General features: G+C 55.8%; 2 protein-coding genes across 2 annotated transcripts; both read left to right on the top strand.

Annotated features, from left to right (window-relative positions):
• The first annotated feature begins 1,896 nt into the window (after positions 1-1,896).
• On the top strand, positions 1,897-2,824 carry Mafg (MAF bZIP transcription factor G). The gene is made up of 2 exons (XM_051159224.1): positions 1,897-2,172; positions 2,261-2,824. The coding sequence occupies exons 1-2, from the start codon at positions 2,137-2,139 to the stop codon at positions 2,711-2,713; spliced, it is 489 nt and encodes a 162-aa protein (XP_051015181.1). The 5' UTR covers positions 1,897-2,136; the 3' UTR covers positions 2,714-2,824.
• A 4,091-nt stretch (positions 2,825-6,915) lies between these two features.
• On the top strand, positions 6,916-11,871 carry Sirt7 (sirtuin 7). Its single transcript, XM_051159223.1, is given in 10 exon segments — positions 6,916-7,041; positions 7,109-7,156; positions 7,158-7,433; positions 8,821-8,891; positions 8,980-9,052; positions 9,724-9,822; positions 9,895-10,131; positions 10,249-10,329; positions 10,447-10,553; positions 11,641-11,871. Coding segments are annotated over 10 exon segments (1,290 nt in total). The 5' UTR covers positions 6,916-6,945; the 3' UTR covers positions 11,843-11,871.
• Positions 11,872-12,249: the final 378 nt, after the last annotated feature.

Genomic DNA, 12,249 nt, shown 5'->3' with positions numbered 1-12,249 from the left:
ATGAAAAGTCAAGGTACCAGGAAAAGTTTTAAGCTCTGGAGTCACTATGCTTAAGTGAACATTAAGTTCTTTTCAGAGAATGTCAGTATCTGAGGGAGGGGACGCGTAAGTTGGCGCCTCCTGCCTTGGAGTTCATAGGCGAGGTTGAGTCTGTGCGTGGCCCAGAGTCCCTTGGTGCCTTGTGACTATCCATAACTGTCAGTACTTGGAGGAGGGCTGAGTTGGGGGTCAGTTGGTCTGTATAAGCTTCTCTGTCCCCCAAAACTGTCTGCCTTGTCACTGTATGTCCCTAGTTGGCACAGGCCAGGCAGGCAGCTCTGGCTCTGCTGACACCTACCTGCCCTTCCCCCTTAAGCATACATATGAGTCTACACAAGCATATTTTCGCGCGCACGCACACACACACACACACACACACACACACACACACACACACACACCTTTGATCAGGAGGCAATTGGCTGCACTTGTGCTGAGTTCAGGCCTTTGGTAGAGGGTAAAATCTGTTGAGGAGGCACTTTTCAGCTCCCAGCCGCCACTCTCTGCTCTTTTCTGTGCGATCTCAGGAAGTCACCGTTTTGCACTCAGCAGTCTGTGTGAGGGAAGCTCCGGCTAGGGCTGCCTCCCTCACCTCAGACTTAGGCTCCTGGCCTGGGGGCCAACCTGCAAGACGGATCCCTTCAAGCCCCTTGTTCTAACAGCTTCCTCTTTGATGCAGCAGGACTGTTGCCTCTGAAAATGCTCCTAATCTAAAGCTATGCAAGTGTCTCTGCGCCTGTGCTTTTTGTTTGCATGTAGCTCGCCTCCTGCTGAAGGCTAGTGGTAGGGGCTCTCTTCTAGGGAGAGCATTAAGCCTTTGCCTCCCTGGCTCACACTTCAGATCTTGTGATAATTACAAGAACACACACACACACACACACACACTCACTCACTCCAGCACACCTCAGCTTCCTCTGAAGGAGACTGTAACAGCCTCACCTGCGGCTCCTTTATTTGCCTGCATTTACTCTTTACCCATGGGATTGGTGGGTGTTGGGCTAAGTGGGGATTCCCAGCCTAAGGTATACAAAAGTGTCCTTGGCACAGCTTTAGAAAGCTGAAGACGGGACTGCGTGCCAGAGGGGCCGCTGACTTCAGGAGGTAGTAGCCGTTTTTGCTGTTTTCGCCTGGCCCTGTGGTCACTGACCCTAGGCAGAGAGCCAGAGACCAGCCAGTGACCCAAAGGGCCTGCCTCTTGCCTGCTCCCAACTAACAGTGCCCTTCCTCTGCTAATTGTGGGGGCCCTTGTGAAACACACCCTGTGTGGGGTGGGGCCAAGCGCAGGATGCTGCAACCAAGCCACAGGATGGTTACTCCATTTGTAGAGGAGGTGGACGGGAGGCCTGGAGGGGCCTGGGCTCAGCACACACCCCCACCCACCCTCCGGCCGGATTGCTTGCTACCTGGAAGGTGAGAGGATTCCCAGTCCCCCAGTAAGAACAAACCTGGTCCCCTCCAGAGTGAGGCAGGAAGCAACCCCCTAAGCCCTAGAGGGAGAAGGTGTTCTTTTGTCCCCGCCCAGCTTAGGGCCCTGGAGTGCATGGTCCCTGACTGACCCTTGGCTTGCTGTCTGTCCCAGTAGTGAGTCGGCCTGGGGAACTGTTGGCTGGCCTCAGGAACGGGAGAACGGCTCAGGAAGGGAGGGAGGAGATGTGCTGAGTCAGCGTGACTCGCCAGGAACAGTGTGCTCTGGGGCAGCACTGGGGTTATTTTTAAAGCTCCGCTTCCTTCTAGGCTTGCCCCTCTGCAGCCCAGACCTTCTAATCTCTCTCTCTCTCTCTCTCTCTCTCTCTCTCTCTCTCTCTCTCTCTCTCTCTCTCTCTCTCTCTCTCTCTCCCCCCCCCCCTCTCCCTTTGTCTTTTACCTTCTGGCTGGTTCTTCCCTGGGGGGAAAATATCTCCCTGGGCTCCTTCCTGGCTCTCCAGGGATAGGAGGGCCTTTTGACACAGCCCAGCTCCTCGGGTCAGGTGAGGGGCAAGGGTTTGTGGGCTGAGCGCCCTGGTGTAAGCTTCCTGTTGGGGGTGTAAAGGAGTCTACAGGGTCCTGACCTCTGCTCTGTGTCTTGCAGAGTGCCTGCTCACTGTGCCCCCCCGGGTTATGACGACCCCCAATAAAGGAAGCAAGGCCTTAAAGGTGAGTGGAAAGGCTGGGGGCGGGCCGCGGGCGGCGGCGGGGTGGGCGTTCCCGCTGTGCTGTGACCCTGTGTGCTGTGCCACTCCAGGTGAAGCGGGAGCCGGGCGAGAATGGCACCAGCTTGACCGATGAGGAGCTGGTGACCATGTCGGTGCGAGAGCTGAACCAGCACCTGCGAGGCCTGTCCAAGGAAGAGATCATCCAGCTGAAGCAACGGCGGCGCACGCTCAAGAACCGCGGCTACGCGGCCAGCTGCCGGGTGAAGCGGGTGACCCAGAAGGAGGAGCTTGAGAGGCAGAAGGCGGAGCTCCAGCAGGAAGTGGAGAAGCTGGCCTCGGAGAACGCCAGCATGAAGGTGGAGCTGGACGCGCTGCGCTCCAAGTATGAGGCCCTGCAGAACTTTGCCAGGACCGTGGCCCGCAGCCCCGTGGCCCCTGCGCGGGGTCCCCTTGCCGCTGGCCTGGGGCCCTTGGTGCCTGGCAAGGTGGCCGCCACCAGTGTCATCACAATAGTAAAGTCCAAGACAGATGCTCGGTCATAGGGACACGTGCAATTGCTAGGCAGGTCTTTGAGGGGCCACTAGGTGTGTGGCAGAGTTGGCAGCCCTGTCCCTCATCCTTTCCTCTCCCCCTTCTTTTCTCCTCTCCTACCCCCCCCCCCCCCGCACCCCCCACCCCCGTTTCCTTCCCTGCAAAGCACAACCTGCACCCAGGGGCACCGGGCTGAGCCCCTGTGACATCAACACCCTTGTCGTCACGCCTGTGTTTTGTACGTTGGGATCGGTCAGTTCAGCAGTGATGTTGGGTTGCCCCAACCCCCTTGTACCAAGGCCGTGCGGGCTGGGAGTCCAGAGTGGGCACTGAGGTGGGAAGGAAGTGCACTGGGCTTAGGTCTGCCCTTCCTGCCTGGTAGCCTGCCCGTCTGTGGTGGGCGTGAGAGCTTTCTTTTCTCTCAGCGTGGCCCACAGGCTCAGCCCTGAACAGCGTTTAGGCCCCGCGTGGGCAGGCCACCAGCCTGGGCTCTGGGGCGGAACCGTGGTGCTGGAGCCTGGCACAGTGCACTGGAGAAGACCAAATCGCCGCTTATAAGTGTGGGTGGAAGATGTGTCAGTGTGTCCTGCGATGGGTCCGGTGTCACTGTTTACATGACCTATTTGTGTGGTTATATAGCCCTTTATTTAAAAGAGAAGTTCCTTTTACGAAGTTATTAAATTATATGTTTAAGAGCTAAAAAGAAAAAAAAAAGCTGCAGAGTATTTATAAAATTGTCTTAAAAAATAAAAAACAAAAACATTTGACCGTATAAATGGAAAAGGGAAGAAAGGTATAGTAGAAACTTTGCTAGTTTAAAAAAAAAAAAAAGCCCTTTCTTGTAAACTTGGGGACAGCTCTGTGGCTGTTGGAGTTTAGTTTTTATACACAGAGTTATCAGACATTACTTATAAAACTTAGTTTAAAAAAAGAAAAAGAAAAAAAAAAAGCCGAGCTGCAAGCCTGCCAGAGGCTGCTATCTTTCATATCTCTTGCAATTGTACCGAAAGTGACTTACTCCTTTGCCCTTCCTGCTTCCGTCTTGCCGGTGCCGTGGTGTCGTCCGTGCCTGGTGAGGTTTTGTGCAGCCGTAAAGTGCTGGTGCTTCTGGTGACCTTTGACCTGTGGCTGTCCCTGTGTTCTCTGTGTGTGTGTGTGTGTGCGTGTGCGTTTTGGATTTTGTTGTGGTTTTGCTTTTGGCTTGCTGGACCTGGGTTGGGCTGGGGTTCCGGGCAGAGCTCACTCGCTCCACTGGAGCACAGGAGACTGCCCTCCGGCCCTCATTCTCCTGCACTCTCCCAGTCCTCTGCTGCTCGGTCCCTCTGAGCCCGGGCTTCGCATATGGGTCTAGGGCAGAGGAAGTGAGATTGGAAGCTAACTTGGGCTCCCATGCTGCTCCCACATGCACCACCTCCAGCCCTGGGTGGTGACATTGCAGGGACCAGGAGTCACTGTGGCCTACCTGTCCCTGGCCGTCTTCCTCCTGGCCTCTGCTTAGTTCCTGGGGCTTCATTTGGGGCCTTGGCTAGGCCACCCCAGGGCCTACCTTGTGGGTTGGGAGTGCTGTCACCCACCTATTCCTGAAATCCCATCCTGTGGGGCGTTGTTTCCCAGGCAAATTGGTCAGGGGCCCCGCTTGGGGCAACCCGTTCTCCCCTGCGTCACTGTGAGAGCCTGGAGGCCTCCACCATTGCAGGACAAGGGCTTTGGCTCCAGGGCCAGGTCAGTGTCTTCCCCACTGTCTGCAGCTCTTGGCTTTGGGCCCTTATTCGGCCTCCCTTCGGGATCTGTGTCTTCCAGGGATCCGCTGTTTGACTTGGAGGTGCTCCTTCTGCAGGGTCCAAGCCTGCCGCCTCACCCAGCTGTGCAGTGGAGGGTGCCCTCCTTCCAGACTCAGCTCAGGGAGCTCCTCAGAGGCGGGTGTCCACCTGTAAGGGGCTATATCCCTGTCTGGTCACATGACCCTTGGCTCCTTGCTGACGTTGCTGGTGTCTTCTCTGGGGGCCCTGGATCCCTGAAAAGCACAGAAATGTGAGCTGGTAAAAGGAAAGGCTGGCCTGATAGGCCGTTACCTCATTAGGCAGCGGGATTTTCACTCAGTCTGACACAGAATGCCATGCTCTGGGGGCGGGACCTCTGCCAGCCCTGGAGTTTTGGCTTCTTTGGCTCAAGGTGCTCAGACACAACCATTGATGCCTGAGTCGGATGTGAGTGCAAGTCCGGACTGTTGGTTGTAAGTTACCAGGTGACCTCATCCCCTCCCTTTGGTTCTCTAAGTGGCGTCCAGATGACTTGCTGGTTCTGACTGCGTCGTGCCCGTGCCTAGAGGAGGGGAGGGGCGGGCTTCCCACGTTCTCTGGTCCTGACGGGGTGGTAGTGAATAACTGAGCATGGCCCTCCCTGTGCCTAGCTCCAGCCTGCTGGAGGATGAGGAAGAGGAGGCTGAAGCTGGGGTCTGTGAAACAGTCTCTGTTATCCGGCCCTGCGGTGCCCACCTTGTCCCTTCACCTTGATTTCTTGACAGTAAATCCTGTGTCTAGTTGTGACTGTTGGCTGTTTTTCTGAACATTGTTAATTCCGTTTTCCTACTGTGAGGCTGTTGTGTTTGACTTTGACACAGCAAGTGGAGAACTTTGGCTGAGGCCAGGTCTCCCAAACTTCTCCGCCAAGTAAACCGTAATGTGCGCCTCCCCTTCTACCTTGACTTTGCCTGACCCTCCTTCCTTGGACATGGACACTCGGATTTCAGAGAGAAACCCCTGTGAGATGGGTCAGTTTTCTCTAAGAATGGTCCTCTCCAGTGTGTCTGGCTGCTGACCTGGGTGTTGTACCATCGGTGCAGGGGCTCCATGGCAACGCTGAGGGAGTTATTCTGGGTTCACGGTTACCAGGATTCCACAGGCTGTCCTCAGCCCAGCACTCGGGTCTGTGTGTTAGCAGCAGCCTTGGTGCCCAGTGCCAGAGTTTGTAGTTCTGATGAGCTATAGCCCACTTTGAGATGGTGAGGCCACTTCCCTGCTGCCTCCTTTCTCTGGGGTGGCCACTTGGCCAAAGCTGCCGTCCACAGCTGGGATGTCTGAGCCGCAGCCTGCTGCACTGTTTCCGCTCTGGGATCTTCTGAGTTACTTTTTTAGGCTGTGGTTTAGTGAAAGGAACCAACACATTAACGATTCTTTTTCCCCCAGAAGCCACTGAAAATAATTCTTGGCATGTTTTCTCGTTCCTGTTGGCTGCCTGGTTTGGGAGCAGTTGGAGAAGAGGACAGAATCAGTACCACGCAGAGGCATGGATGGGCCAGGGCTGCTCACAGCCTGCGCTGTTCTGGTGTGTGTCCTGGGCATGTGCTCTACCTGCTGGGCCAGCTGTACGTGTTTCTACCCTGCCCCTACAGCAGCAGCATTAATAGTACGGGTGTCTCTGGAAGTCTGAGGTGGAGTGTTCTGGAAATTGTCCCTGATAGAATCCCCTGTTCCTGTGACCCCAGTCGGGCTTGTGGTCCCTCCAGCAACTTCATGCCCCAGCCCTGCATTTCCTCCCATCCTCTATCCGCTAGTCCCTGAAGCCTTTAACCAAATGGGTTAAGAAGAAAGCCTTCTCCTGGCAACTTAGGGCAACAGGACAAGGGCTACTGTGTGTCCAGCTCTGTTGGTCTCCTGGTGCTGAGAGGGGTGTCCAAGCAGAGTTGATCAGCCCCTGCCTGCCTGCCCTGCAGGGCTGAAGCCAGGGGGGAGGTTAGCAGAGTACCCTAAAGGGAATGTGGGGGTCCTTCAAGATCTGAGGAGGGGCTGGGGTGTGGCTGCAAGGTGAGAGACCCTGTCTCCTGTACCTGGGTAGGGCCATCGGAGGTCTGACTGCAAGGTGAGGTGGACGTTCGCATCGGTGTAGAGCGATCGGTCGCCTGGCCTCAGCAGGCAGCAGCCTAGGTGCCCACCCATGCCCTGCGCAGTATTTATTGCTAAATTATTGTCCAGGAGGGGCGGCGCTGGGCCTGGCCCCTCGGGTATTTATTGCTGTACATAGTGTATGTTTGTGATATATAAGGTTTTCTTTATTTTGTATATGATCAATAAACGCCTTTTAAAGAGATCCGACTGGTGTTTCTTTGAAACGGGAGGCAGAGGGGGTGAAACCAGGGTGGGGAGGGCGAGCCGGAAGGGGCGGGGAGCGGACGGGGCGCGCGCATGCGTCTCTGTGGCTGCCGGAGGAGGCGGAAGCGGAAGCCGGAAGCGCAGTTCAGGGAGCGATGGCAGCCGGCGGCGGGCTGAGCCGCTCGGAGCGCAAGGCGGCTGAGCGGGTCCGGAGGCTGCGGGAGGAGCAGCAGCGGGAGCGCCTCCGCCAGGTAGGCCGCTGCCGCCGCGCCCGTGCCCGGGCCCGCGCGCGCAGCCGCTCACCTCGCCCGTCCGCAGGTGTCGCGCATCCTGAGGAAGGCGGCTGCAGAGCGCAGCGCGGAGGAGGGGCCGGCTGCTGGCCGAGAGCGAGGATCTGGTGACCGAGCTGCAGGGTCGGAGCCGGCGGCGAGAGGGCCTCAAGCGGCGCCAGGAGGAGGCGAGTCGCGGGCGGCGGGCGGCGGGTTGTAGGCTGTGGGCGGCGGGCGGCGGCCCGTGTGACCAGCTCTGCTCCCGTCAGGTGTGCGACGACCCAGAGGAGCTGCGGAGGAAGGTCCGGGAGCTGGCCGGCGCTGTCCGGAATGCCAAACACCTGGTGGTCTACACCGGCGCCGGGATCAGCACGGTAGGTGAGGGCCCGCGGGCCGGTTCAGGCGTGGGGCGCCCCCTTATGGGATACAGACTGCAGAGCTGGAGTTCAAACACTCACCTTTGAAGCAACTTCAAGACGTCCTTTCCCCGAGACCCAAAGCAACGCTAGATTTAAGATTTAACTCAGACCTGGCTCTGAGAACTCTCCTGGGCCGAGGGAGGTGTGACGGATGTATTTGTACGATCGTGGGTGAGTGTGGAGTATTTGGTATGCACAGGCCCAGTCAAGGCGAGCATCAGATGGTTTCTGTTCTTAAGAAGCCCCCCTCAGGTGGTCTGGAGAGATGGCTCCATTTGGTAAAGTGGATCTGAGTTTGCGCTCTGAATCTATGTGAAAAAAACTAAGCAGCGGCACAGGCCTGTAATGCCAGACCTGGGAAGACAAGCCAAGAAAACCAATGAAGCCTGCTGGCTAGCCAGCCTAACCAGATCCATGAGCTCCGGGTTCGGAGAGAGACCTTGTCATGGAAACAAGATGAGGGGGTGGTGAGATGGCCAGTGAATAAATAGGCTCTTGCTACCAAGCCGGGTGGCTTGAATTTGGTCCTCTGAAGAGAAGTGGCAGCTGTCACCTGACTTTCACTTGTGCATCATGGCACTTGCATGATCTTTCAACAACAAAAAATTTTTAAAGGAGCTTAATTCGGCCACATACACAGACACATGTGCTCATCTGCACACATGTGCACATATACGTGCACCAATGTATACACAGAAAGAAGATTTTTGTCACCAGGGTAGCAGCCACCTGTGCAGTGCAAAACCGACCGCAGGGTCGTGGCCTAAGCATGCACTGTTGAGGGCCTCTTCTTTAGTGTGCTGGGATTACTGGTCTGAGCTTAAGCAGCAGTGGATACAGGGCTTCCCTCGCCAGGTCCAAGGACTCTTAGATCCTAGATGTTTTCTCTTTCTCGTGGAAAATTACCTAACATTTATCTCATGTGTAGAGGTTTTTGTGTGAATGTTATTTAGAGTAAAAACTATTCCGAGCCATAGGGTGTAAGTATATGGACAGAGGTGCTTCCTCCTAGGGGCTTCCTGCTTGCTGGTTGTGATCTGGACATGGATGAGCCCAGCCACTTTCCCCTTTCTGTTCTGAGATAGATGTGGGCACATCTGCTCACTGCTGGAAGGGATCCTGAAGTAGGGTTCTGTGGAGTCTGGAAGTGTGAACTGCCCCAGACAGGACAAGAGAGTCATTTGGAGAGAGGGAAAGAGCCATACTGGGGTACAGTCCACTTGGGGATCAGACGGGTCAGCAGTGGATGGGACAGACACTAGTCTATAGGCAAACCCAGGATGTGACATGGCCCGTGTGGGGCCCTGCAGTGCCTACGGCATCTTTTTGTCCAAATGTGCAGGCAGCAGCTATCCCAGATTATCGGGGCCCTAATGGAGTATGGACGCTGCTTCAGAAAGGACGAAGTGTGAGGTGAGCACTCACAGCCTCCTCACATGGTTGAGCAGGAGCTGCTGCGGCCTGACACGCTCCTTCATCTCTTTGCTCTTGTACCCTGCAGCACTGCCGACCTGAGTGAAGCCGAGCCTACTCTCACCCACATGAGCATCACCCGTTTGCATGAGCAAAAGCTGGTAAGAAAGCCAGTGGCGGTGGCAGTGCATGGCTGCAATCCCAGCACTCGGGAGGCAGAGGCAGGAGGATCGTTGTGAGTTTGAGGCCAGCCTGGTCTACAAAGCAAGTCCGGGACAGCCAAGGCTACACAGAGAAACCCTGTCTCAGAAAAACAGAAACAAAACAAAACAAAGCTGGAAAGGGCCCAGCGCTGCACCTCAGTGCCCAGGTGGGAAGCCTAGTCTGGTCAGCCGTGTGACAGTCAGTCCCCAGGAGCTCAGGCTCCTGTTTGATCCCTGCGTTGCTTTCTCTCCAAGTAGCAGCCTGCCCATTCGCTTTCTTAAGCGGCAGGGTCTTTAGAAAACATCCCGGTTACAGAGCCTGTTTTTGGAAACTCCAGAGACCTGCTGAGCTAGTAGGGGAGGCATCTGCCTGGGGTCTCAGGGGCCGAGAGGTGGTGGGTACTCCTGCCTGCCCTGCTTTCCCAGTAGCCCAGGCTGCCTTTCAGCTGGCGGGAGCAGCACAGATGTTACCCTCCTGGCTCCTGGCTGCTCCACTGTGTCGGGGTTGAGGAGAACATGGCTCCTTCCTACCACAGGCCATCCTTTATTGTGGGACTCGGGTCGAAATGGTTTTGCTGCTGCGGGGCCTCCTCCACCCCCACTACCTGCCGCCATCTTGCGTTCTCCAGGTGCAGCATGTGGTGTCTCAGAACTGTGACGGGCTCCACCTGCGCAGCGGGCTGCCACGAAGTGCCATCTCAGAGCTCCACGGCAACATGTATATTGAAGTGAGCAGTACCAGGGGGACACAGGGCCTGGGTGACAGGCAGGTCTAACTTACTGTGCCCTCTCCTCGTCAGGTCTGCACCTCCTGCGTCCCTAACAGAGAGTATGTGCGAGTGTTTGACGTGACAGAGCGTACTGCCCTTCACCGACACCAGACAGGCCGGACCTGCCATAAGTGTGGGACTCAGCTTCGGGATACCATTGTGCACTTTGGGGAGAGGGGGACACTAGGGCAGCCTCTGAACTGGGAGGCAGCAACTGAGGCCGCTAGCAAAGCAGACACAATCCTGTGTTTAGGGTCCAGCTTGAAGGTGCGTGCCAACAATGCCATGGACTCACTGGGGACTGAGCACACCGCTGGCCTGCCCAGAGCTCTCAGCGGGCGCTAGGATCATCATCCATGTTTGTGTGTCTGTCCGCCCCTGCAGGTACTTAAGAAGTACCCCCGTCTCTGGTGCATGGCGAAGCCTCCGAGCCGTCGGCCCAAACTCTACATTGTGAACTTGCAGGTAACACGGGGCGCATGACCACAATGTACCACATCCATGCACCCTGAAAGTCTTGCACAGGTCCCAGTGTGTTACTACTGCCCAGGGCTGACCCTCGTCTGCCTTTCTCGTCTTCAGTGGACCCCGAAGGATGACTGGGCTGCCCTGAAGCTTCATGGGAAGTGCGATGATGTGATGCAGCTCCTCATGGGCGAACTGGGGCTGGAGATCCCCGCCTATAGCCGGTGAGTGGTACAGCATGACCTATGTCTGCCCTTCCGTGTGACGGGCTGTCTGTCTGTCTTCTGTGAGCCTCCAGAGGGACTGGCTGAGGCGAGGCTCTGCCACAAGTGCACACTCTTCCACCCTGACTGGTGTGCCCAGAATCTCGGTGGGGGGAGGGTCTGTTAGTGTGCTGTACAGGATGCTTTTCCCCCACAGGTCTTTTGCAGCCTGGGTGGACAGCCATGAGGGGTGAGGACTGTGCAACTCTGGTCAAACGGAATCTGTGTCCTTGGTTTTGGGATATTTGGGAAAAGCTTAATCAAATTGCCTTGATACAGAATTTGTGATAATTTAGACTTGGCGTGTGTATTGAGTGAAAAGTTTACACTTTCTTTCTCTGTGAATTTTCAGGGTCTTATAGGGGAAATCAATAACTTCTTTTAATCAAAGGGTTCAAGAGATTAAGGATCCCTTCACCTCTGGGCCTGGCAATTCTTGTATGTTATGTTTGTGGTGTTCTGTGACGTGGCCTATCTTGTGCTGTACTGTTTTTTGTTATTGGTGTTTTGTTTTGTTTTAACATTAACTTAGATCATTTTTTTAATCAGTGCTTATTTGTATCTTACGTTTATAATATGTGGTTCTGCATCTCAATCAGACACATGATTTCTTCATGGTCTAGTCTATGCCACGCCTCCCTAGTCAACTGGCTCCCTCCCTCCCATTCCTGTCATGCACTCTGGGAAGGGGAAAGGGTCTGGTCCACCTGCCCCAACCCATACAAGTGAATGGTGGGGCCCAGAGTTGCTAGCGGCTTATCCTTGGAGGTGGAGCCATCCTGTGCCCCTTCGGATGGCATAGCCGAGCCCACTGTGACGGCTGAGACTCGAGGGAGGCGGCAGAGAGAGCTGGTGCTGGCTTTTGAGCTGCCACCCAAGAAGACTGTCCCCTACAGCTCTCCTGAAGCTGCTGCTCGCCAAAGCCCAACCACATGAAGGCGTAGAGGGAAGGGTAGCGTGACAGGTGGCCCTGACAGCTTTCCTGGCCTGGGAGGGCTGTGACTGAGAAGTGTTCAGAACCGCCTGACAGTGCTTTTCTTTCTGTTAGGTGGCAAGACCCCATCTTCTCCTTGGCCACTCCGCTCCGTGCTGATGAAGAAGACAGCCACAGTAGGAAACCGCTGTGCAGAAGCAGAGAAGAGGCCCCGCCTGGGGACCCCAGTACCCCACTTACGTCGGCTCCCCCCATCCTAGGAGGCTGGTTTGGAAGGGGCTGTGCCAAGCGTGCAAAAAGGAAGAAAACAACATAGCTTGGTGTTGACGAAGAAGAGTTGGCATTTTGCAGGCGGCTTTGACTCTTGTTGAGGGGCCTGCGTCACCGTGAAGGCTAGAGTGCCCCCACCGGATCCAGTGGAAGAACTCTCGAGGGAGACATTTCACGGTGGCAGTTCTTTTAGCCATTTGTCCTTGTGGGAAGCTTCTCTTGCACTGCTGTGATTGCCCCGTTACAGGCTTGACCTTCAGGGACACCTCCCTCCTGTTCACCCCTGCACACAGGTGGCAGCAGGGCCTTTGTGAGAGGACAGAGCCCCGGTCTTTCCCGGCAGCAGAGCAGCCGACCACTGCCTTACCTCACTCTCCAGGCTAGTCTCAGGGCCTCCCTATTTCTACGACTTTATAGAAACCTTTTTCTGTGTTGGGTATGCGGCACAGGGGC

The sequence above is a fragment of the Acomys russatus genome, chromosome 16 (genome assembly GCF_903995435.1).
Source record: "Acomys russatus chromosome 16, mAcoRus1.1, whole genome shotgun sequence".
NCBI lineage: Eukaryota > Metazoa > Chordata > Mammalia > Rodentia > Muridae > Acomys > Acomys russatus.
This window is presented reverse-complemented; position numbering and strand designations above follow the sequence as displayed.

Coding starts and splice junctions, on each gene's coding strand:
- Mafg (XM_051159224.1), top strand. CDS start 2,137: ATGACGACCCCCAATAAAGGAAGCAAGGCCTTAAAG. Junction 2,173..2,260: donor AAGGAAGCAAGGCCTTAAAG/GTGAGTGGAAAG, acceptor GTGCCACTCCAG/GTGAAGCGGGAGCCGGGCGA.